Raw genomic sequence first — 25,818 nt, forward strand, 5'->3', positions numbered from 1 at the left:
ACTGATTTTATTCTAGATTTGTACAATGTATTTGTGCTTTTTTTATGTATACGCCCTTGTAAGTAAGAAGGTGTTACATGATCCAAACCAATATATTCAAGGGATATAGGTTTGGTGCATGTCAAAACTTTCTCGTGAAGAAATTGTTAGTAGGGTTGATTTATAATCGAGTTATCTATGTTGAAGTGAGATTATTTTGTAGTATTAATTGACAAACGGATTTGTTCGTGTTTTGAATTGCATTTGTAACGTTTTTCTTTATGTTACACCCAGAATGGGTTGATTTATGAATGATTTGAATGAAATCAATTAATATCAAGGGAAAACAAAAAAAAAGCGTTGAGGTGGTTTAGTTGCATTATGAGGATTTGTTTGAGTGTTTGTTGGTGTTTGTTTACAATACGTATGTATTGGCGGTGCGCATATGACAAAGAATAGTGACATGGAAGCTGCATTTAAGACTGATGAAAGAATATGACTACAATGAAAAAATGAACAAAGACAGATAACATTTCGGGAGGGTACCTCCCTTTATGCCTTTTCACTCGGTCTCTTCTTTGCAACTGATATGTGACAATGTTTCACCAAACACACAATGTCGCCAGACATAAACTTTATTTAAGGGCATGATCTGCGAGAACAGACGCTACGCTTTTAAACGATGTATAACTCAGTACACGGTAAAGATGAATTTTCCTGATCTATATAAACAATGGAAAGAAAGAATGCACACACACTGAAAGAAAAACACATTCGGAAAAGAGGCTTTCAAGGTAAGAATGTATTCAAGCTCCAACTATATATAATTAAGATATATCAAGTCGTGTTCTGTGCAATGAATGGGACAAAAAACAACAGCGACAACAACAAGAAAACAAAAATAAAAAGAGGAAGTAAATCTACGGAAACCACAATAAAGGCATTATCAGATTAAACTGAAATTTTGCACACTCTATCAAAACTTATTTGAGTTGAATGGAAATGTATAAGATGTCGTAAAAATTGTAAACGAGTCTGTAAGACACACCTAATCACTAATGTTATAAAAAGAGTGTTCTGGAAAAAATGCAAAAACACAATTGTGTGAGTGTGTGTGTGTGTGTGTGTGTGTGTGTGATGAATGCTGAAGAAGGATGCCGCAGGAGGGTCCCAAATTCTGAACAGAGTGTAAAAAACAGATGAGAAGCACGGGTGCAACATAGGACCAAAATAAAGAAAGCAAAAATGAAAGGCAAGAATACCAGGGGCAATAAAAGAATCTTCTCAAATACAGATAATGAAAAACAGACAACCACATTGTGCAGACGTATGAACAGTTGATTTAGCAATGCTAACAATATGGTGTAATAATACGATTTGAATAATGCTGAAAAAAGAACAACTCGACACGTGAGTCCTCAGAAGAGACATGATAAGCCTTAAAGGTACTAGCCCACATTTGCAAACCCACAAAAATCAAAACTGCATAAAACAGGTCCAATATGACTTCAAGTACAAGTTATAACAGTAACATACCTCACCTGTCTCTCTTTGTCTATACCATTCGATAAAAGAGAGAAAATCATCGTTTTAAAATCAATTTTCAAACCGGGTTAACCCGACCCAAAATCGAATTACGAGCGCGGGCTATAGCTACGTACATTGTACATGTAACACGTACGTGGACCGGAGCTACGAGCGTTATACGCATGCATACGGATTACGGTGCATTTTCATTTATTTTTATGAAAGTAATGGACTAATTGGAACGAAATTTTGCACAGGTGTTACTGCAATCATACCCAAACTCCATGATAACTATGAGACCAATTGCTGCAGGTTTACAAATGTGGGCTAATACCTTTAAGGGAGAACCGTACATGTAGTAACATTCAAAAAAAGAATTACCAGCCAGTAACACTGAGGTGAGTACAAAATATTGCCAATTATGTGATTTACTGGTATCACACATTGTCAAGACATTGTATTATAGACCTATAAGTAGAACCATGCATTATGGCGGAGGAATACCAGTCGCCATAGCGACATTTCCAGTTCATGTTTAAGATAAGAAAGGTATATAGTAATCTATACAGCCCTCGTACATAATATACATAGAGAAAATAAGAGGGAGGGATGACTTGCGGAGAGATAGGATAGTAGAAAGGAGAAAGGGAAAGGAGAGGTATGTCTAAAGGCTTACACAAAGTTAGTTCACCTGGATCACTGATCAGTAAGGCATGACAAAATATTTCTCACCGAGGTACAGGTGAACAGTTACAGTTCATGGTTGGATACATGATTACATGATAGATGAAATGCGGCGATATTTCTACGAAGGAATTTCGTGTATTATACACTAACAATGATAACGAAATCACTGATATCGAAAAAGTAACAATAACTCTCTTGGGTGATTCTATACCATTCACAACAGTATACTGAAAGCGATTGAACAAAGTACTCCACCCATTTCAGTGCATTAGGCCCTACCGGTGACACCGAGTCTGTTCAGTTTAATAATACAACAATACCTCTTGGTCACCAGTGTCGAAAGACTTTTTCAGGTCCAATGTTACTACCCCAACTAGATTACCTCTATCGAGCTCGTCTAGCCATTCCTCTGTTACTTTTAACAAGGCAGTGGTATTAGTAGAGTTGTTAGGGCCAAAACCAAAGTGTTGATCGCAGAGAAGATGATGATTGGTCAAATAATCATATTATTGGGTAAATATTATCTTTCAAAAATCTTAGCTAAAACAGGTAAAGTACTCATTGGTCTATCATTTCCAATCACCATTTTATTCCCACCTTTAAAAGGGTATTTTACCGGTTTTTTATTTTTTATATGTTGTTCTTTTAATTCTAAAAGACCCAGCGGTGCAAACAGAATCAAAATTTCATAACGATTAAGTCCGTAATTTAATGTTAAAAACGGAACTTTTTAGGTGAGAATTATTCTAATGAGCTGACTAGCCCGGATGTTATGATGTCACAGGTGCTCTCACTATTACTGATTACAAGTGCTCGCATACGCGTGCGTTAATTCGTATCGAGTAGCAGACGACGCTTAGGCTTAATTTTAATAGCTAGCCAGTCAGTCCGCAGCACCCGATAATTCGCTCGTATTTATTCAACTCGTATGCAAGCCCGCTTTAGGCTTGCATACGTAATGAGCTGCGTAAGGGGATTTTGTGCTTGGGCTTTCGGCTACAAAAATACACCTTATGTTCACAAATTTGGTATCAAATTCAAGGAAAATATGTAAACTATCGTCACATGTTACTCAAATTATTGTAAATGAAAAATATCAGAGCGTAATTTGAGCTTGAAAAATGATGAAAAAAGTAATTCGTGCAGTACATTTTCAAGACGTCAAAAAAATACCAAATTCACCTTGCGTCTCAATGAAAATGCTTTATTTGGTAGTCCATCTCCTAATCTTTGTATCTATGTAAATATCTTGACAATTTGTTGCTTAATCCGGTCAGGAACCAGTAAAGTATACATCGATGTCAGTGCTGATCAGCTTGAAACCGTGCAATCTCAAGAGTAAGCTCTCTCATTGGACAGCGCCTGCACTCAGCGCTTGTATTACGTCATTACGCTGCTACATAACGGTTTCATGCCACTTGCGGTTTCTTGGCACGCGTGTAGTTCAAGCGCTGAACGCACGCACTGTCCAATGAGAGAGCTCTTTCGCACCACTGTACACTTTGTGCGGAGCATATTTCTGACTTAGGAGTGAATTTTAAAGACATTTCAAAACGGAAAAACTAGTATAAATCATGCTTGCGTCTCCTTGACTCCAATATATGATGAGTATCTAAGTTTCCTCTCTACGAAAAAGCCAAAATCAGAAACAACAGTTTCTTAATCCGGTCAGGAACCAAAAAAGAACTTTAGATGACAAAATCTTCCGTGAAAAGCAGGTAAAATTTACGCAAATTCAACTGATTATATAGTCATGATAAGATTCGATGTTATAGGCAAATTTAGTATCAAAATAAAGATCAAAGTCTGGAAAACAATTTACCGTGACTTGTAGCCATGACAAATGTATGTACAAGTCGCTACACTGTGAAAACCATAGCCCTATCAAAGTCTCGCAAAATCTCGCACGACGAGACACCTTTCGAACGCAAAGATCGTCAACGAGAGTGCTGAATAAATCTTGCCGGATCGGCTCATTAGCATACGTGCTGCGGACTGACTGTAGCAGGCGGCGCTTGTGTACCATTCTGTCCATGTAGATATCTCAAATTTCACTAAACCAAATCGCACCAAAATTACAGGATATACTTCATAGCATATTTCAAAGTATTCTCTTATATTTGAACGAAATCAGTAATCGAGAAGTATCAATATTGACGTCGACTTTCAAGTCGTCACTCAAAAAAAACCCCTCACTCATCGCGACAGATCTTGGCGAACGCAAGATGCACAATCTAGAACTGAAGTTAGCCGACTAGTACTGTGCGAACGGGGAATTTACGCGAGAACTAAACTCAAAAGTGTAATGATTTTTGCGACTTGTGTGATGGAACTACATTTTTCATTCAACTTACCACAAATAATTTGTAAATTTATTTATTGCCCCCGATTACTTGAAAGATTTGTCTCATGATATTTAATGGCTAACTTCAGTCTGTGCGTGCGCAGCAGGTAGGTAGGGCCTGGCCGCAATCACTCATGTTAGTCGTAGAGCAGATTATTTTTAGCGACGCCGACAGGAAAGTCGACATCTACACTTACGCTTCCCGACATGTGATTTGTTTCCAATTAACGTGAGCTGTTGGATATGAATCATAAAGTATTTCCTGTGAGTTTGGTGCCATTTGGCAAGGTGAATTTTGAAATATCTACATGGATACGGAAGTACGCTAGCACTATACCTACACCAGCGCTGGGATCGCGAAGCGGCGACACTGTGTTAAAATCTACGTGGCCACTCTTCCGAGATATTGGTCCTAGTACGTAGGCCTACTGAAACAAACTGTTAGATCTAACATTAGTCCTTGGTGTAAATAACACCACTATGATATTTATCTCGACTTCAAAGCATCGGAAATCCATAAAGCAGATACCTTACTTGAAAAATCCAGCACAGGAACAACAGTGCCTGCAGGACAAGGGTCCAGATCTAGATCTGGAGTCTGGACTTTCTTCAAGTTCTGGCAGCAGGGGTATGTAACGTTACGCTGTGCCTTATTAGCGCAGCTGTGCACATAGGGCCTACAGCTGCAATGTCGACGGTGAGTGTAGGGCCTACTCATCAAAACTTGGACTGCCACGTAGAACCTACTCCTTGACTGCTCAGTAGTCCTAGTCCTAGTTCTAGTATTTCAGAGTCCATGTGTAGGTCCTACTGGGTACCGTTTTCATCTCACTAAATGTAAATCGTGTGTGCCGTTGAAGAGAGTCTATCTACATTTGGATTTAGATTCACTCAGCCCTCATCTACGTTAGATAGTTTGAACTGGCGAACCATCGCTCGATCATGCGATGATCACCAATGCGTAACGTTTAACAGTCTTCTATGGGCAGCACGTTCGGAAAACGATGCCAATTTTCATTTTGCATATCTGGAATTTCCCCACAAGTTTTATCTAAATAAAAAGCTGTTGAAGAGATTGCTTTTAAAGATTAATAGATATTGTTTAACATGTTTATTATAGCTCCATATTGCAATTATACTAGATAACAGCTTTTGCAGTACTTCGTGTGAGATTTCATCAGTAAATTGGCATTATGTAGTTCGTCTTGCTAATGTCGGAGTTGTGCACCAAGAGCACCTGTGACGTAGGCCAAATTGTGTGGATCGTTCCATGGCTTGCTCGTTTTCATTTTTTTCAAAAAATCATTACAGGCTTATCCTGGGTTTTACAATCCTCTCTTTCCAGTAGTAGGCATCAAAAAATGTAGATTAGAATTATAAGACAATTAGAAAATGTCAGTACAGTTTTCTTTTAAAGACAGGTGTAATTTTGGAAACTTTCAGTTCATGTGGAACAGATGCTTGCTTAATTGACATATTCAATATATATGTGAGAGGTTTGAGCAATCGATTTGATAAGCGACATCGGGATATCATCGTTTAGATGTCTTCATGATTACTTTAAGAGTTTCATGCTCTTCTATGTCTTTAAATGTGGATAAACATGACTCATTACAATGGTCGTTGTCAAGATCAACATGGACTGTTCTTAATAATACTATTCTGAAGAGTTTTTCCAATCTCTGCGAACTAACCATTGAAGTTTTCAGTGAGGGCTTTTTTTTCCCAATGTATCGGACACCATCTCGTTCAATTTCATCTTTTCCTTCATGACTTTGTTTATTAGGCATTATATAACTTAACGATTGCCATACATTACTGGATTGACCGTTACTTGTCTTTATGGTATTGGTAATGAATTCTCTTTTACGTATTTCAGCTTTTCCACAATTTCTTGCCTTTTTTATATCAGTCCCAGTTGTCGTCTTTTTGTGTGTCAGTCCAGTTTGGTTCAACTTGTTACGATCTCTGATGAGCTGTAGCACAAGATCATTGACCCATGGAGATTCCTTTTTCTTAATACGTTTACGTGTCAGGGGAACATTATCGTCTACTACTTTAAAAAGTTCTCTTTCAAAAGCAGAGTACGCAGTACTAACATCAGTGGCATTATAAACGCAATCCCAGCGCAATTTACTTATATCTTCTGCATATTTAACGATATGTACTTTTTGAATATTTCTGCTAAAGTTGCATCTATGTGAGTGTTCTTTACATATTTTTTTTTTAAATTGTTTTATACCCCATGTACAGGAAACCATATAATAGTCACAAAATGAGTCTGGAATTACATTTACTCTTTCAACTTTATCCAGGTTATTAACCAATATAACATCAACCAAACTTGAAGTATCAACAGTAACTCGTGTAGGCGAAGATCCAACTTGGGTTAATCCGAAAGCTTCAGTCAACACTTTACTCTTTCAGATGCTTACTTTGCCAGGACTGATGACCTGCAAGCATGTTACAATTCAGATCACCTAGTATGATATATTCCTGAAGCAAATCATCCAGTTTACGAAGTACAGGTTCAAATAAATCAAACACACGAGCATTAGCGTTTGGCGGTCTGTACCACACAATAACAACAATTGTTTTTACATTCGGTGATTTTTACTTCAACTGCAATCATTTCCAAGGATTCATCACATAAATCTGACCTTACATTATAACTAATTGATTTTCTGATATATATTGCTGTTCCTCGACCCACCCATGGGATTTTCATCTCTTCTAATTACATCTATGGGGTATATCAATATCAATTTCTGTATCAAGTATCTCTTCATTCAAATGTGTTTCATTTAGAGTCATCAAATCAACATCAGACAAATCTACAATTCTACGTAGTTCATCATTATTTTCGGTCAGTGACAAACAATTCAAGTGCGATGATTTTAATCCCTTTTCAGCTCTTAGAGATTGAAGTTGCGATTCGACAGTCAACTATCTCTCTTTTGGTTTTGAGATGTCAGTATCACTTTGTATTTCAGGTTCCTTTGATTTCATATCATCACGTCCTGGTAATGCGGCTAATACATATGCAATCAATATCACTTACAAAGACATCGTTACTTTTACCACATCAGTCCAAGTGACGCCATTAGGGAGTTTTCGATTGGGTGAACGAGAAGGACGTGCCGCCGAGCGCAACCGTACGTCAAGGCGTCACGTCTGTACGTTGACCCACTGCTAAAACACATTTCGATTTCGGGCGCCGGCGTCACATCTCGTGGCGTGTGCAGGAGGCAACCTGTGCCTTGCGTGCATATATGCGGAATTTGTGACTCGTTTCTGTACCTGTAATATTTATTTTGACTTTGACTAGATGCGTATCCTGGGAGGAATTATGTGGATTTTAAAACATGATGCATGGTAAGACTACTAGGCAAATGCCCTGCTGCACTAGCTAGGCCAAAAGCACCAAGATCTGTTTGCGTACAGCATTACGTGTAAGTGCATGTGTGGGACTACGGTAGGCAGTTGCAAAGTGCGAAGCAGTGAAAACGGGCAAATAAAGTAGGTACCAGAGGCTGTAGTTTGTATGTCAGCGCTGCTGCTGTGACGTATCAAGATCATAAGCTTTCATGTAATTAGAATATAAATATTCTCTCGAAAGAAAAAGGAAAACAGGTGAACTGAGCACGGATTTCCCGAGAGTCATCGTGCTCTTTCGCACGATACCCGAGAGGAGTGTGACGTCATAGCAAGGTGGGTTGAGCGCGGCGCAACCGATTTGGGTGGACGGTGATAACCGGGGTTAACGCGTTCGAAATTTGTGCGATGAGCCGAGGGTCGACACTCGCGCATGCGCAGTACGTAAAAACTACGTCAGAACAGGGTGACGCCTGGCTCAACGTGCAAATCGAAAAGTCCCTATTCACAGCAGTTGACACAAAGAAATGCATTTTGATTATTTCTGACGTTTTTCTTTCAGAGTATAAGACATGGATAGCTTAATAGTCCCATCCAGTCTATTTTTCTTGCTCTTTTGAGTAATATTGATTCTCACCTCGAATCATTCCAGTCTCTCAATATCTCTGTAGTTCTGAAGGTGATCTTTCTGTCGTGTGATCCAGGGAGAGACAGCAACGCCGTGATTTTTCCATCGTTTGTCCAAACTCGCTTCACTGTTGATTTCTGCTTGGCAGCGTTGATCAGTTAATGTCGATGTTAAGTCAGGTCTTCTTAATTGGATGGCCTTGGAGTCGAATACTGTTTGCTTGGTGTTGTACGTATTGAACTTCACAATGAGTGGTAGATCTTCAGTAGATCTCACTCCCGGTCTCGACTTCGTTGTGATCCTGTGACTCCGTGCAATATCTGACAGGCCAAGCTCGATGTCAAGCTGCTGTTTTACAACACCATGAACTACTTTATCTGTTTTCTCATTTGGTATTTCAGCTATTCCGTAGATCCTGAGGGACTCTAGCCTAATGTACTGTTCCTGCAGCTCTTCATGCATGTTTGGCAAATCAGCAAGGGATTTCTCCAGCAGATTTTTGCAGACACTTCGTTCTCTTTCTCAGTGACATCATGGTTGAGAGCCTGGTAGATGTTTTGCGAAACTCGCTCCATGATGGCGTCGGCTATGAGGGTGACGAGATTGTTGAGAAATGGCTCAGAGGAGATAACCTCTTTTATATATAAAAACAAAAAACAAAACAAAACAAATAAACAACAAGTCGCACGCTATAACGTTCGTTCATAGCTTGAACTATTATGACGATCCGTTTCTAGACACTCCTACTTATACTCTGCATGATAATAACACATGGTATTTGCATACTCAGTTGTCATAATCAATGTCGGACTTCATATTCATTTGTTACATCGGCGAACCACGAGACGTTAACTTCTTCTTCTAAAATAAATGCAACGTCACTCGTCATTTGCTTACCACAACTTTCATATTTGTTGCAATCGCTCTCCTCATCTTCTTACACTCGGTTCTAATACTGGGACCTACGCTCAACAAGCTTTTTTGCTTTAATTGTGGATTCGATTATATTTCTTTAGCACTTATTCTCAGATTCCAACTTTCATAGATCGACCACTCTGTTCATATGTTTGCAATATTCTATTATGCCTCCTATCTTGATATCATGCATTATTTTAACTTGCAATATTATATACATTTTTTTTTCCACCGAGAAATTTCAAAATAAATTGAGATCTAATTGAATTAAGTATTCGATTCAAGACAGTTCGTCATTGCACATGCAACGTGTATAAACTAATCAAATTCACTCAGTCATTTTCTTCGACCAGAATTAGGTGCGGTCAGACTGGCAAAGAACGCGAAGTCTTCGCGACCTTCTGTCGTGCGGTCACACCGGCAGCTAAACATCGCGATCCAAAGATCGAGAAGTTTGGTTGACATTTTGCCTAATTTTGTGCCCTTATTTGTCTCGGACTAATTTCTGCTTCAAAACTGTGTCAGGGGCTAACAAGTACAATTAATCCGTTTGCCATGTTTGCAAGACACTTTTCACATGATACATTGTATTTATTCTGTGCACGTCGACGACAAAAGACCTTATTGGGGAAGATCTTATTTTTTTTTCAACGCTTTAAATTGAATATAGATGGTTACGGAATGTTGAACACAATACTTGGTTTCAACTTAGTTTTTTTTTTTTTGTATAATAAAAATTATGCAATTTGTTTATGTAAGCGACCGTAACCGAATCATTTGATCGGTGACAGTGATAGGCAAAAAAAAAAAAAAAAAAAAGCAACACCAAACGCAAAATACAATAACATCGCGTTTGTGCTGCTTTGGGGTGTGGGTAGATGGAAAACGAGTAATTAATTTCACTTTCATAATGCCAAAATACCGTGATATACTTTTGTGCTTTAATGTTTGATTTGCAGATTCCAACAATCATGTAGTGGTTAGGTTTGGAGTACATGATGGGATGAACGGTGAATGGGATGAACAGACTGAACGTGAGAATTCATCAGATGCGGTAACAGTTTTTTCTATACCAATTTAAGCATTGTCCTATATTCAATGGCAAGATATGTAATGGGTGAAGATTCAGGTATGGGTTTCTTCAATTTGTCTCCCTCTACAAATTAAAATTTTTCCCACCAGTTGCTTCCCCCCCCCCACATGTTTGCTAATTCATAGATCAGCAGTTGCGATCTTAATAAATTTCATTTGTAGAGGGAGACAAATTAATAGTGAAGAAACTCACACCTGAAAATTTGAACTTGTTATAGTTTCATTCATTTAGATTAAATGCTTTATGAGAAGCACATCAACGGCAATGTAAGTTTCTCTTTTTTCATTCGATGCACGACACAATGTTCATTAATCATGCATGACCGAGATAGAACAATTGACAGTGGCGCTACCAAATTTTCGTTTGCACGCGCAAATCGCGACTTTGAGTTTGCACGCACAAATCGGAACTTTGAGTGAGTTTTTCAGACCTTTTTTTCGGCTATTTGTGTGTGTGTGTGCGCGTGTGTGTGTGTGTGCAAAAAATGAAAATTATAGCCTTGACATTCGCAGTTTTTCCTTCCATATGACAGCTTATTCGTGAAAATGAACGTCTGCTACAGAAAACTTAATTTGAAAATATGCTCCAATTTGATCCGTAGTGATGGAGAGTTAAAGGTACTTGTTCACTTTTAGGAGCAGTGATTTGAAAAATGTTCGAGTTACCACATTAATTGATGCATTGTCAGTCAGTGTCAGTTGTATCACAAAACATTCTACCATATAAAGATTTTGCAATAAAGCCTAAAATATAAGGAGATATCACTATCTTCATCACTAAACCGTAACTGTAGACGGTTTTGAAAATAGTCTAGAAATAATTTCATTACAACTGACATTGTTCCCATTTTTTTTTTATATTTTACAATACTTAACATTGTTTATACTGATTAACTTTTTTTTTTTTCACAGGCTGTTTCTATCCCTAACTCATATTTCAGAACTATTTTGAAGCACTAAAGCTGGGTTTTTGTTTCATCTGCAAATGGTAAATAAGCCTTTAAATGAGAAACGATTTTGCTAGCTCTTGAGACTTGGCAGATAAGAATGACCTTCATGCTTCCGCATGCTTTTGCAGAAACATGGGGGGGGGGGTAAAAGGGAATTCACTCGCGCAGATACTGAGCCCATTGTCTAGTGCTAAGTCGGGAAAGCTGAATGCTTGTTTTTCTACAATCCGTCGAATGAATAGAAATAAAACATAATTTTATACAACTTTTTCTCGAGCCTGCGTCATTCATGTTTAACACTTAAGGTCTCATACGAAAAAAGGAAGTATGGATAGTTTTGTTATGAATTTCGCTTTTTCGAAAAGATAGCGGTAAAAGTCCAGAAAACTCATCACTATGGTGCTACCACTTGGTAGCACCACTATCCATTGTTCTACCTCAGTCATGCATGACTTATGAACACCGAGTTCTGTAAAGAGAATCGTATCTTTCCTTTGATGTTGAACTCATGAAGCAATTACACTGATGTAGGTAAGGGGCTAAAGAAGGCTGCAGAACTACACAACGATTTTTAATTTGTTCGAGAACCTTTCACCCGAATCTTGTCTGCGTATCGAGATAAATTCCAATTTCCTTCAGTTGATAGCATCAATATGAAAAAAAAAAAATAAATTTGCGTCATTGATATCTAGGTCAAAGAGGAAGCCAAACAAAACAAATGAAAAAAAAAACTCGTCCGATGTTAACAGTGACACGGAACCCCTTATGCCTATTACGGTTTTCCCTGTGTCAGTTCAATCATCTTAATAACATTCATATTTGCTTTATTTGATATGTAGATGACTCCATCGGATTCTGTTCTGGATCGCCAGTTTCGACGAATTTCACATCTACATGAGACATGCACACGTCTTGGTTATACGAACGCCACTTTCGAGACTAATAGTCTCAGGGCTGCCAACTCTCACTCATTGAGAGTGAGACTCACTCATTGTGGTCCTTTCTCACTCTAAAACTTTATTTCATTTGCATGCATTTCTATTGATCTCACTCATTTTGACTCCTGAATTATAGCATTGGCCTATGGGAGTCTCACTCTCAACTAGTTTCCAATGTTGGCAGCCCTGTAGTCTTAACAAACAGTCGCTGTCACGTATGGATCATATCTTCGTGCTTGACGAATTAAAGACACTTTTTTGCTATGTCCCTAAAGCTAGTTGTACTGGTTGGAAGCGGCTTTTCCTGCTTCTAAGAGGGTTAATAAATTCAACTGATGCCATTGGCCATAACAATGTTCATCTACTTGCTGAGAAACAGTTAGTTACACTGCGCAGGTTAGATGTAGAAGAGGCTAAAAAACGGCTGCGAAATTACACCACGTTTTTATTTGTTCGAGAACCTTTCGCCCGAATCTTGTCTGCGTATCGAGATAAATTCCAATTTCCTGCAGTTGACAGCCTTTCTATAAAAAAGAAATTTACATCATTGATATCTCGGTCAAAGAGGAAGCCATACCAACAAAATGAAAAAATACTCTCAAATTCGTCCGATGTTAACAGTGACACGGTGACTTTCAGTGATTTTGTAGACTATGTAGGTAACTCTCGAAACACTCTTGGTCTTCAAGAAGAAGAACACTGGCGAGAAATGTTCCGCCTTTGTGCGCCGTGTGATATAAGGTATGATTTCATTGGTCATTTTGAAACGCTATAGGAAGATTTCAGAATGATCCTCAACAGACTGGGCGTTAGGGAAGATATCAGATTTCCAGCTTCTTCGAACCCGACAAATAGTAGCGGTTCCTCTGTCCTTGACCAGTACTATGGGCAACTTTCTACAGAACAGCTGGGGTCATTATAGCGACGTTTGTCGACAGATATAGAATTGTTCGACTATCCGATTCCAGCAAGTATCAAAATGCGAGTAAACGCCTCGTCTGCATTAAACGACTATCCGGGCAAGAAATGACATGTTTTGCTCAGTTCTCTGTGATGTATCATTTTGAAACGTTTCCATCGAAGGATTTGTTAGCTCTGCTGTACATGCAGCACGCTCTGACTTTTCTATCATTATAATAATCAGCAGCTGCCGTGACTCTGCGTTATGCCAATATCAGACCACAGGATTCCACTCGTGCATGAGATCTCCGGTTCGAATCCAAGTCCTATACAACTGTACCCTCTGGCAAATATAAAGTCTTTCAGCTGCTAGAGATTGACTTTTACTGCCTATAGAAGTTTGCCACAGAATTACAAGCTAAGAAAGGATTTTAATGTGTCTGTGCCTGTTTTAGAATTGATTGCAAGGGATCTGTTTCTAATGAGCTTATTTCCTTACTTCTCTAAAACCATATCATGAGAAAATTGACTCAGAAGTAATGGAAAGAGTAGAATTAAGGGGTTACATATATGTACGTGTAGTGGTGTTATTTATTTATTTATCTACTTACTTATCTTTATTCATTATTTACTTGTTTCTTTATTTATCTATCATTTTTTCCATACATTTATCTTTTTAGTGGCAGGTTTGGCGCTCTTGGTACATGCCTCTTTGGTTATGTAGGACTACAATTTTGCATACCGTCGGTATGGATGAAAGTCGAACCAAATTTAAGTGCATATAAGATTTTGGCACGTTTAACATACAGAGGTGTCAGTCCTGCTCTAAAATAAATGATTATAATGATATATGCTTATAAATGATTATTATGTACCATGGAAGTCTGGGTGTTCCCACGACGCCTTAGTAAAAGGAGATTTGTCTGTTTATATATATATATATATATATATATATATATATATATATATATATATATATATATATATATATATATTTATATACACCATGTATGCACCTTTTTAGTGGCAGGTTTGGACATGCCTCTTTAGTTATGTAGGACTAGTAAAAGGATAATCTGACCAGTTACCGTAGAAAATAGTGTATTAAGAGTGCTCTAATTCAAGGGACCAGCTAATTGGCCTGCCAGCCTGATGTGTACTGTACGCTGTTACTGTTACCAGTAAAACTGGTGATAATTTGTTCACATAATAACGCATGGCATGAAAGGCGGTGGCTGTGACTGCCGTGTACAATAAACACCTGATACCTGACCGGACGTTGACGCTTGTCATTGCTTGTGAACATCTGTTGTCATTCCTTTACTTGTTGCGAAACACACAAACACATACATATTATCATATGCCTACAATACATATAAACATTATACATATGTATATACTTTTTATCAAGCTGTGGATGTATGTTACAAAATAATGCAACACTGCATAATATCTATGGAAACTAAATAAATGGAATGAAATGAAATGAGAAAAATATGTGAAAACAAGTAGGGTAGGTTGCACTGTGGCGTACATGTTAAACGGAGGCCGGATTCAAACTATGTATATACGCATTTCGAACCATCTAAATAACTTGTTTCATAGCGCACAGACAGGTACAGTCAACAGTGTTGAGTTTTCTATGCCTCACACTCGTCTGCTTAAGTGTATATTGTTGGTAGAGGCTTCAGAAATTATCATTAGATATACTAATGTTGCTTATGTAATGCTGGAGGTCACATGGGCAAGCTTTTATAGGCTTTTATAATACCACCACTCGCTACCATTGGGTTTGCCTCAGTCCCACACAAATAGGTACCTATTCATATAGTTGTATAATGTGTCCAGAATGTAGCGTGTTGTTCTTGAGTTATTAGTAAAAAAAAAAAAAGCAGAAAAAAAAGCAGTGCCGGTGTTTTTTTACATCTTTGCTAGAATTAGTCTCGAAAGTTAAAACAGCGAACAGTTCATTTTTCCCCTTGAATTTTATTTCGGTTTAATATTCAACATCTGCTCACGTCATAATGACTAGTTTCTTACGCAGCCTCTTTAATCACCGAATAAAATGATGGGTTTCGTAGATATATTTAACCAATATAGTTTGTGTGATGTTTGTCATACAGGCAGACCGAATGAAAAGGGACTGTTGCCATGAATCTGTTAGCGTGTTTACGTGTCACCTTTACAAGAAGAAAGAATGGTAGAGATATAAATCCTGGCAAAACCTTTTATCCATGCTTTAATGTCCTGAGGCATCTGTCATGGGGTTTGTATTATCCAAACGTTGCATCAGTATCCGGCCATCGTGATGCAGTTTTTGCCCGCCATATATCGAGAGGGACCATCATTAGGCTTATTGATTTGACGCTAAAAGGCATTTATTCAAAGACTTAAACGATCGAACGAACGAACAAACAAACAAACAACCAACCAAACAAAAATTAAGCAGCAGTAGCAACAACTACAACAATAGAAACAAAACAAACAAATACAGACAGAAGTCAACGGTGGTATATCAGTCCCGATAGTAAGCATATTTTCCAGAGAAGTCGTCTTGAAAACGGATGCCTCAAATGATTAGATTAGGCGCTATGATGAAACAAATAAAAAGGAATTATAACTTGAAACTTCATCATCTCAGCTACAGTAATCTAAATTCTACCACAAAATATGAAAACGAAAAAAACAAACAAACAAACAAAACAAAACAAGAAGAAGACGAAATAGTTCAACTTTTCCAATGTCATTTGTATTGTATTCCAGAACAAACATACACAATTGATGATTGGAATAACTGATTGACAAATTGACCTATGTCAAAGTGGGACAGTCTTCTAAGCAAATTTGGTTAAAAACAAAACAAAACAAAACACAAATACAACTACTCTCTGAAGAGAGTAGTTATAATGCTCTAATAATTATGAATTTCAAAATACTGTGATAATCGCACGATAACAATGGTAATAATAATAATAGTAATAATGATGATAATAATGTTAATAGCAACATCAATAATAATAAGAATAATATAAGTAATAATGATAATAATCATTATCATAATCATAATAATAAAGATAATAACAATTACTATTATACTTATAATGCGCCCATTCCACACGGCTAATGTGCTCAAGGCGCATTAGGAAAAGTGAATAATGAAATACAAAAATCATTACAAACACTATATGGAAGTAGATTAAAAATTCTGAGGAAAAATAAGAAATTACATAATGTAAAATTCTACTGGAAAAGCACTTAAAAATGAATAAGTTTGAGGGCAAAATACACACACATACATACATTATCTCTTTTCCTACTACCACAGTTTATTACAGGGCATGTCAATAACGCTGTAGGCCTATGTGGAAATTAAAAGCAGCCCGGAGTTGATCGCATGCAAAGAGAGGAGACCTAACGAGACGACGTGTTAAGGGTAAGTTACAGTGTATGTTTCTAGTATACCCAAGGGTACAGCAAATAACTGCGAGTGTGGTATGGATTTTTTAATGTTTTGTTTTGTTCCGGAACGTCGGGGGGGGGGGGGGGTACAACAATGTGGATGATCATCAGTGGTAAGAACTGTTCGGGCACCCGTCCCGCTTCATCATGAATATTCATCAGGCAGTAAGATAAATGCCCAGAACGCTGGATAGGTATCATAAAATGTAAAAACGTAAAAATTGCATCAACGGGGAAAGTAAAAACGTTTCGCCTGGAGATGGAAAAATGTTCAGTGTTGCCGGGAAATGTAAAAACGCTGCCGGGGAATGTAAAAATCATGTATTTTCAACTGTATTACCTACCGATGGTAAACATACATGTAGATGATGAATATTTATGATGAAGCGGGATGGGTGCCCCAACAGTGCTTACCGTCATCAGTCATATACATGTTGCGTCACAGCGCGTCCAGTGTGCAGCGCATCATGCTTTCACGCAATGACCCGATGAGCAAGACGTTCCCGTGACGCACAGCTACTGTAGACAAGGTGAGATTACTCCCGTCCTCGCTGTACACCTCGTTAAGGGCGTAGTCCCGATAGGGGGCGTCCTTTGAGCCAAGTTTCACGCGAATAACCTGTTCAAATGTAATGGATTGAAACACTAATTAAACATATTTATTTTTTTCTTCAACTTGCAAGAGTTTTCTGTCTAGTTCATGATATTCCTTTTCCATTTCGAAAAAGACCATGGCATTGATCGTTGCCTTTGTTGACGCCAATAATCCTGCTCCAAATAGTTCAGAAAGTGGATTGTGGCCTACTCCCTTAAACGCGTTGAATATAATACACCGGATATAAACTCTGTTGTTACTAATTTCTCTCTCTCGAGTTTTTATGAAATATCTATTTGAATAAATCTCCGTAAAAATCTCTCTCTTTCTCTTTATATACATGTTTTGTATAATGTACCAAGTTTGCTTGCTTGAGTCTTGTTGTAAACATGTACATGCATGCGATATGATATATATAATTTTGCCTTTTATTAGCAATACTAAAGACTAAAGTCATACACATGCACAAAATAAAGCACACGCCCCTCCCATCTCTCAATGTCTCTCTCTTCCTTCACATCCTCGAACCTCCACTATGGCAGAGCAATCGGAAATGAACGAGAGAGATCGCAGTACCTGAGAAGGTACTCGAATCTCAGAGTGGTCCATGTACGTCTTAGCGGTGTGGCCCACCGGTATGCATCCAATCCAGAGATCACCGTCCGCGTCCACGTAAATGTTGTCCGGCGATGACCAAAGATCTATGGACTGGATCGCCTGCACCGGAGGTAATTTCGAAAAGGGAATGATGGAGGATGTTGGGAGTTGGCAATTAACTCACTATTTATCTTAGACGCCGTGGAAGAAAGAAATGCAATTTGACAAAGAATATACTGGGCTTCCATTCTACGCAGGCCTAGTACAAAACCCACGAGGTCTCGAAAACAGCCATGAACCTACGCAACAAAGATACAACAGTCTGGTTGATTGCTATTGGTAAGCTCGAAAGCTTCGTTCGTGCTCCTCAGTTGCTCATACGTCTTATCGATGTCATGTTAATTTGATACAAACGAGGTTTACATAAATCTCTATGGTTTTGGGTAAAGTGCCGTCTCGAGCTCACGAATTGAACGATTTCAAAGGAATTCCTTTACAGACAAAAAAAAAAAAACAGAACAAAAAAAAAAACACAAAAACCTCGACTTACTTTGTTATCCTTTAGACTGTTGTCCTTATTCCTTTCGTATACTTGAACTTTCCTGTCAAACAGTAGATCGACGTAGAGATACCTGGGAAGAACAGCAATTTACAAGTGCTTATAATCTTATTTTGCTAGCTTTGTCAACTCTGACAGTTTCATCTAATCTCTGCTACAGGAGACAGAGAAGTCCTTTCGTGAAATCACGCTAATGAAAAGTTAAGGGCACAAAGACCTAGGACTCAAGAGGGCGCTGTTGCACTTTATACAGAGCGGGTTTATAGGGAGAGTTGCGTCACTGGGCAACAAAGGTCACGTCAAATAGTTTCCCCTGGTCGTCGATGTCGACGAATTATTTCTACAGGGTTTTCACATAGGCACGCAGTACCATACGGACCCTGCGGCAGTGTGAGATACCAATTGCTTGCGACGGGAGTGTGACTAGTTGAGAAAATCATGTAAATTTAATAATAATAATACATACAATTTCTATAGCGCCGTTCTCCACTTTGATTAAATGCTCAAGGCGCTTAATGAAGTAGAGAAAGGAGTATTTGCTGTCGAAGTCAAGGAAACGGATGCAAACAACCGCTAAGGATGAAATATTTTCAAAGTGGTTTTAACGCTCCTGGATGATGTTGATGGGCGAACATCAAAATGTGAGGACGAGTATATTATGTAGTCCCACTCCTTTACATTTGTTGTTGTATTTCAAAATCCCGGGCTATTGGTCTTTATTGTTGTTATGACGACTAGGGGGGGAGGGAACTATTCTGAAATCTTGGGTAGAACCCATGCGCGGAGCGCGTAACTCTACTTTGCGCGAGCCACGGAGCAAAATAACAATAAGTGCATTGCTTGCGTCATAACGGTGTACGCGGTTTTCCAAGGTCTTATCGACATCAACGATCGGGGGGAACTATTTTGAGGGATTGGCCAATCAGCGCGAACTTCCGAAGTCGCAACTCTCTCTATCAACCCGCTCTGACTTTATATACGGCACTAGGCTCAGTGCCGGAAAGAGAGTCTGGACAACTGCTAAATGGAGGACGCCATGTCGTTCTCCAGCGTATCACGCGTTAAAGGGTTAGCGTGTACGCTGAGACGTACATTTTTTTTTTCTTTGGTAATAATGAAAGCAATCCAAATTAGGGGTAGTGAACAATTGGCACTGCGTATGAGTGCACTTTGGTAACCACATGCCTCCACAGAGATCACGGGACCAGTTTTGCCCATTCCCAGGCTTCAAAAGTCTTAAGCCGAAAACCGAGTTGGCCAGACTCTCTTTTTATACGGTACTGGACGTGCTGATCGCTGCCATTTTTGTTAAGAAGATTGACTATGTAAATGCTGCAGGTAACCGACTGTGACAATCACACGTATTTACACGCAATTTCCCGCTGCTAGATAGCAAGCAAACTTTGTCTTTGCAGAATACATAATGTAGTATAGGTGGAATCAACGCACGAGCTATAAGCCGACATTATGCCGATCATTTTCAGCATTATACATCGTACGAATCGGTTTTACTCGTACGTTTGGAACATCGCCGTATGCGTTTCTAAAGATACCTTGAACGAACACTTACATCGTCCCACTGTGGTAGCTGCGTTAGTAGGCATTATAAATTGGGTTCAAGAATGTAGCCAATTGTTAGCGCTGAAATGAGTCACGTGTGCGTGCATTAATTTCTCACTAACATGCACGGCCTGACGTCACAATGTTTACACTAGCAGTGCGCACTCAATCAGTTGTTACAAGTGCGTCGCGCGCTACTATACGCGCTGTCAATCCTGTAAACAACTTCTAGTTCGGGCGCTGCCGGCCGGCCTTTCTTGTGTGCATAACATGTGTGGCGTACGTATGCTCTTAACTTATACGTACAGTACATATGTGCGGGAATCCCGAGTGCGACGTGCGTAAATGTTTGGGACGAACATCTTCGGACATCTTGACTCTTGAGCGAGTGCTACATGTAGCTGACTGGTATTGACCCACAAAGGTACGTGAAAAATGCTGTTAGTTTTCGACCCATTTTATAAAACAAATGATGCACAGGATTATTTCGTGGCGTTAGTGGAGATGCAGCTCACTCTCGGGTATTTACAATGTAGTGCAACATTCACTCGGCTTCGCCTCGTGCATGTTTCACAATTGTAAATACCCTCGAGTGCGCTACATCTCCACTAACGCACTCTATCCTGTGCATCATTTGTATATTGGCCCATGCAACAGCGCAATCGCAAATACTGTGTTCCTTTCCACTGAAAGAAAAACTTGTTGTTAAAGCTGCGCGGTAAAAGTAGCTTGCTGTTTTCATAAACTCAGACAGCCGTATAATTCTGTGGTAAAATGAAATATAGAAAGACTGGTACACCGGAATAAAAATATACGTTCCTTTATCTAAATATGGTAGCTCCAGTTATCACAGTCATTACAATCACCATAATTATGCAGTTTAGAATTTTTTTTTTTCAGTAAAATGTGAACACTTCTTGTCGTTCCCACATCAAATTTGATCCATGTTATAACAGAAGACGAAGCACCTTGGGTGATCTGTCAATTTAATCTTATAAGTGAAACGTTAATTTGCTTCGGACGTAAATCAATGTCACATTCTATTCAGTTATATTTTGTAATTTGCCGCATTAATCCTAAATGCTCGTAGAATAGACATTACTTTTTGTACAATGGACACACGAAGAATACTCACGAGCGGACTGCGTTCTACAAACTAAGTTTTTAGCAGTCCTTCCATTTCCCACCATTATTTCTTTGTTACAATTCAGTTACAGTTTGCCCATGCATTTAAAAAAAGGGTAAAATTATGTTTTGTTTCATTGTAAAAAATGGCGTGCATTTAAATCTCATTTGAATATGCAAAAGTCACGTTGTTCTTTATTTTGTTTATATGCAAATGTGATATCGTATCCTTTAGTCAGAAAGGAAATAAAATGAAATGAGATGAAATGGTGTCCTTCATGGGAACAAGTGCGTCAGAACATGATAATTACGTCATATCAAATATAACATAACACAAATATTCATATGCACCTTCCGTCAGGAGACAGGTCAATTCCGTTCGGTTCAAGTAACGCCTCGGACACCTGTCGGCAGGAAGTGACGTCACAGAAGAGGACACATCCGGTCTTGACCATCAGGAATGCTTTGACCAATCGCCAGGTCTCATGCAAACTGTTCGCCTCATTCGTGACGTAAAAGGAGTCTGGGCCTATCGCCACCAGATTATTCAAGCTGATTTTCCCCCCGAAATGAAATGATGGGATAAGAAAGCAGTGAAAGTATTCAGTTAATAAAATGCGATTAGAAGAACATTGTCTCGGTTTAGTATTGTATACAGCAAGCAAAGGGTCTGGCTTTTTTATCCATTATCATCATTATCATTTTTTAGATAGGCCAGAATATTATGATTTCAAATTTACTGCTTGCTAATAATTTTAGAGTGTCATCTAGTATTGACCAGTATTGCCAGTGATAGATAGACGTGTCTTAGCCACGTGACGTTGCCATTATTGTAGTCAACAAAAAACATTGTATTCTACAGAAAGAAAAAAGAAGAATAAAAATTGGTATTGATTAACAACGCTTATGTAGCGAAAAAAAAACCAACAACCCACGTGATATAAATGTGACCCTTCATCACAAAACCAACAAAAAACACCAGACATAGATTTTAAGTAAGGTAAAAAAAAAGCGCAGACTTTAGGCTTTAAAATGATATATTACTCATTTCAAATAGTCTCTTAAAACTTAATAAAACCTAAAAAATCGACGGCTTAGAAACAACGAATTGATTCTTAGACTAAACTGAAATTAATAATGCTCATGTATTAAACACACTCTATCCCTTACTAATACCAACTTTCAAAGCAGTAGCATCATCCTTCCAAAAGTTATTAGTTATTAGAGTTGAAAATGAAGAGTGCGTAAAGGATTTTAAAGAAACATAAAGTTGTCTCTAAAACATGTTATAATCACACTATTACAAAGAAAAGTTTATAAAAACTGCATAAAAACACATTTTCCAATTCGTTTTATGATCCTTAACTTTAAAATAATGTAAAAGAAGAATGTCTCTTTCAGATGATATTATCTAAAAGCTGCGCTTTATATTTGTTTTTGTGATGCACGGTCACAAATGCCCTTTGCCCTCAGAGGCTATTATAGTTGAGATGTTCGTCATCGTTCTCTTTTGTAAAGTAACTGATTGTTATCAGCTATATCATTAGAGACATGCAAGTTTTACTTAGACATCCTTGTCGAAACAGCATGTAAATTTGGTCAATGAAAAACTATCATCGAAAATGATTTTTGCTTTACCATTTTTGACCAAGGTAATCAAGAACGATAACGATGTATGATTAATAACTAAAAGAACAGTACGTATGCTTCTTTTTTTTTTTCCAGGGACCTGCAAAAACCTATAGACAATGAAAATGACAATTCTTTCATTAAGAAAAAAAAAAGAGACACTTTTTAAATCTCGACTTATCCGTGTCGTACGGTCATGTCATAGGCCTGCCTGACATAACTGTCATTCTAAGGTTGTTTTGAAATACTAAACTTATTTAAGATGGGCAAAGTTTCTGTGCAAACGGTGAAGGTATATCGGATCTCTGTAGACATTAGGCACACGGGTCATTTTCCTGTGTACATATCACATCGACTGCTATAATAAATGTATATAGATCCTGATAGATATCTGCTCTTATACAATCAGTATTCGTTTCTTTCATATAAAGAGTACTGGCATGAATCACTCTGCATGCTAAAGTGAGGAAGGCTTTGGTCTCGCAAGGCTGGAAAGATTCACATTCACTTTCTTTTTTTCTTTCTTGTTTTGGTTTAAGGCTAGGGGGTATTATACAGATGTTGGTGTTCTTCTCGAGTAGTTTTCGCAGCAACTAATAGACAAATTGCCTTTCATCGACGTAAATAAGCGCCGATAATTTCAGTGCCTCAGGTGAAGCCTTGATAACACATCATGAGCTAAAATACTCGGATTTTACTCGAACCAAGAATCTCCTGATTAATACAAGACAAGTGCCTTATGCAATAGACAGACTACCGAGCTTTCGTCTGACAACCAGTGCTAGTTCTCAGAGCAGCGAGTATTGCGTCTTTTTTATATGGATAAATTATTGCCTTGAGTTGTTTTATTTTCTATTGAGACTTATTCACAAAATCATTGCATGATACTCGTGAAGTTTCTCTTTAAATCACGGCTACCACCAAAACACTAGATTTATTGGTGCTTATTTAAGTCGATGAAGGGTAATTTTCTCAATCAGTTGCAAAATGTGGATTATTGAATTACTGGATGGCAAAAAGTGACAATGAATCTTGCAAAGAAAAGGAAAACGAGCACTCTGTGATATTATTTTGTATCATAGACATAGTAAGGAATGATATCGACATTGAAAAGGCGAAATATACATTTACAACACTGTATGTGCCAATTTTCACCTTATCATCTGAGGATCTCCCCGAGACTTCACGAACGACAATGACATCGAACTGCGATGGAATTCAAAGATGTCGACGACATCGTATCCCACGAGATGGTTGATGACAAATACGTATGTTTTGCCTAGTCAGAGATATATACCAGGCATGTCAGGAATAATCTGATAAACTTTGACATTTTCAAACTAACGCATGAAGAGAATGTCACAGATTGAATAGAAAATAATCCTACCGAACGAACACAAAAGTATACTACTGTTTTCATAGGAAAACACTACGCGTTGATTTGGGTTAGACATTCATGTCAGCCGTAAGTCAATGATTCTATATTAAAAAATCCAACACTACTTTCGTTTTCCATCTCACTACGAGTTTACAACAGGCAAGTTAACGATACTGTAAATGTAAATGTATAATATATATATGTATATATATAAAATGTTCGAGTGAGGTGTTGTAAATGAAATATATAATATATAATATATACATAAGTGTATACATATATGTATATATTCGAGTGACGTGTTCTAAATGAACGAAGATATATTTTCTCCTTGCCCCTTTGGTGTAACGGAGATTAATGTTTCAACGTTTGGAGAAGGCAGACAGTGATTACTTTAATTTCTAAAATGTAACAAAAATATATGAAAAAAATAAATCTAAAATCAATAAACGTATAAGACAACAAATACTCTCTAAAAAAAATCGAGTGAAAATAATATCACTCTTGAAAGAGTGAATACAATAAAGAGTGAATTTAGAGTGAAATTGGAGTGAATTTTGAGTGAAAATGTTCATTTTCACTCATTTAGGAGTGACCTCAGGGATCACTCGAAGATTTTGGAGTGATACCTGAGGTCACTCTAAAACGAGTGAAAATGAACATTTTCACGCAAAATTCACTCCAACTTCACTCTAAATTTACTCTTTTTTGTATTCACTCTTTCAAGAGTGAATATTTTCACTCGAATTTTTTTTTTTAGAGAGTATCAACACGATTATACCGTGCTGAAAAATCTAAGGAAGATTGATACTATTCGCTTACAATCGCCAGTTATATTTCCCTTCCTATGGTTCCTGTTATTGAAAGTTTCGACCGTCTTCTTTGTTTTTGTTTCCTTTATTATTTTTCACAATAGTCTCCATAGCGATACATTCTTGTCCGGTTAGAAATGCTCCATGTTTAAATCTTTTAGCCACTCATTTATTGCAAAAAAAAAAAAGAAAGACACTCTTTTTTCGTTTAGACCATTAAGACATAACCAATACCCCGCAGAACAAACGACAATTTATGAATTTTGCTTTCTGCTTCATTTCCCATGACACTTTCTCTTGTGCCACTTTCTTTAAACAAAGCTAAGCTGCAAAATCTCACCCGAATTCGAGTCTTCATAAGCGCTGATTCCATGAGGATGTAGCCTAGTGGCGACGTCGAAGTCGCCCGTAATCGACAGCTCTTTGGCCCCGTCGTCGTGCCGGTTGATGTCGTAAGCGTACATGTGTCCGGCAGGTGCACCGTCAACGCGATCTTTTGGTAGCAGGCACCCCTAAAATGGGAAAAATGGGTGTTTCCTTTTGAGATAAGAAAACACGGCTCTATACACCACAAACACAAAATAATTACTTATTGTATAATGTCCACCTTTATTCTCTTTTTGTTCTTCCATGTTTGCCTTCATTCCTCCTCTACGGTGACCATTATTTCCACATTTCCTCTATTGTCCAAAGATGTTCCCTGTTTCCTCTTTTTTTTTTCTCTCGCTCTGTCTTTATTTTTCAGAATCGACAAATACAACTTCTATTA

The 25,818-nt window shown here is 38.0% G+C and overlaps 2 protein-coding genes across 2 annotated transcripts; one reads left to right on the plus strand and one right to left on the minus strand.

The window, feature by feature from the left end:
* The first annotated feature begins 12,652 nt into the window (after positions 1 to 12,652).
* On the plus strand, positions 12,653 to 13,357 carry LOC140235892 (carbohydrate sulfotransferase 14-like). Its single transcript, XM_072315884.1, is given in 1 exon segment — positions 12,653 to 13,357. A coding segment is annotated over 1 exon segment (705 nt).
* A 3,098-nt stretch (positions 13,358 to 16,455) lies between these two features.
* On the minus strand, positions 16,456 to 25,555 carry LOC140236104 (serum paraoxonase/arylesterase 1-like). The gene is made up of 6 exons (XM_072316076.1): positions 25,390 to 25,555; positions 24,015 to 24,138; positions 21,582 to 21,782; positions 18,537 to 18,618; positions 17,966 to 18,106; positions 16,456 to 17,413 (listed from the first exon to the last, which is right to left on the minus strand). Exons 1-6 carry the CDS (start codon positions 25,511 to 25,513, stop codon positions 17,234 to 17,236), a joined length of 852 nt encoding a protein of 283 aa, XP_072172177.1. The 5' UTR covers positions 25,514 to 25,555; the 3' UTR covers positions 16,456 to 17,233.
* Between the last annotated feature and the right edge of the window lie 263 nt (positions 25,556 to 25,818).

Source organism: Diadema setosum, chromosome 12, assembly GCF_964275005.1.
Source record: "Diadema setosum chromosome 12, eeDiaSeto1, whole genome shotgun sequence".
In the NCBI taxonomy this organism is placed as follows: Eukaryota; Metazoa; Echinodermata; class Echinoidea; order Diadematoida; family Diadematidae; genus Diadema; species Diadema setosum.

Excerpts from the sequence above, each read along its gene's own strand:
- LOC140236104 (XM_072316076.1), bottom strand. The coding sequence starts at position 25,513 with ATGTACGCTTACGACATCAACCGGCACGACGACGGGGCCAAAGAGCTG. Across the intron at positions 24,139-25,389 it reads TTATGAAGACTCGAATTCGG|GCAAAACATACGTATTTGTC; the intron begins GTGAGATTTTGC and ends ATCTCTGACTAG. Across the intron at positions 18,619-21,581 it reads GACCTGTCTCCTGACGGAAG|GTATCTCTACGTCGATCTAC; the intron begins GTGCATATGAAT and ends TGTTCTTCCCAG.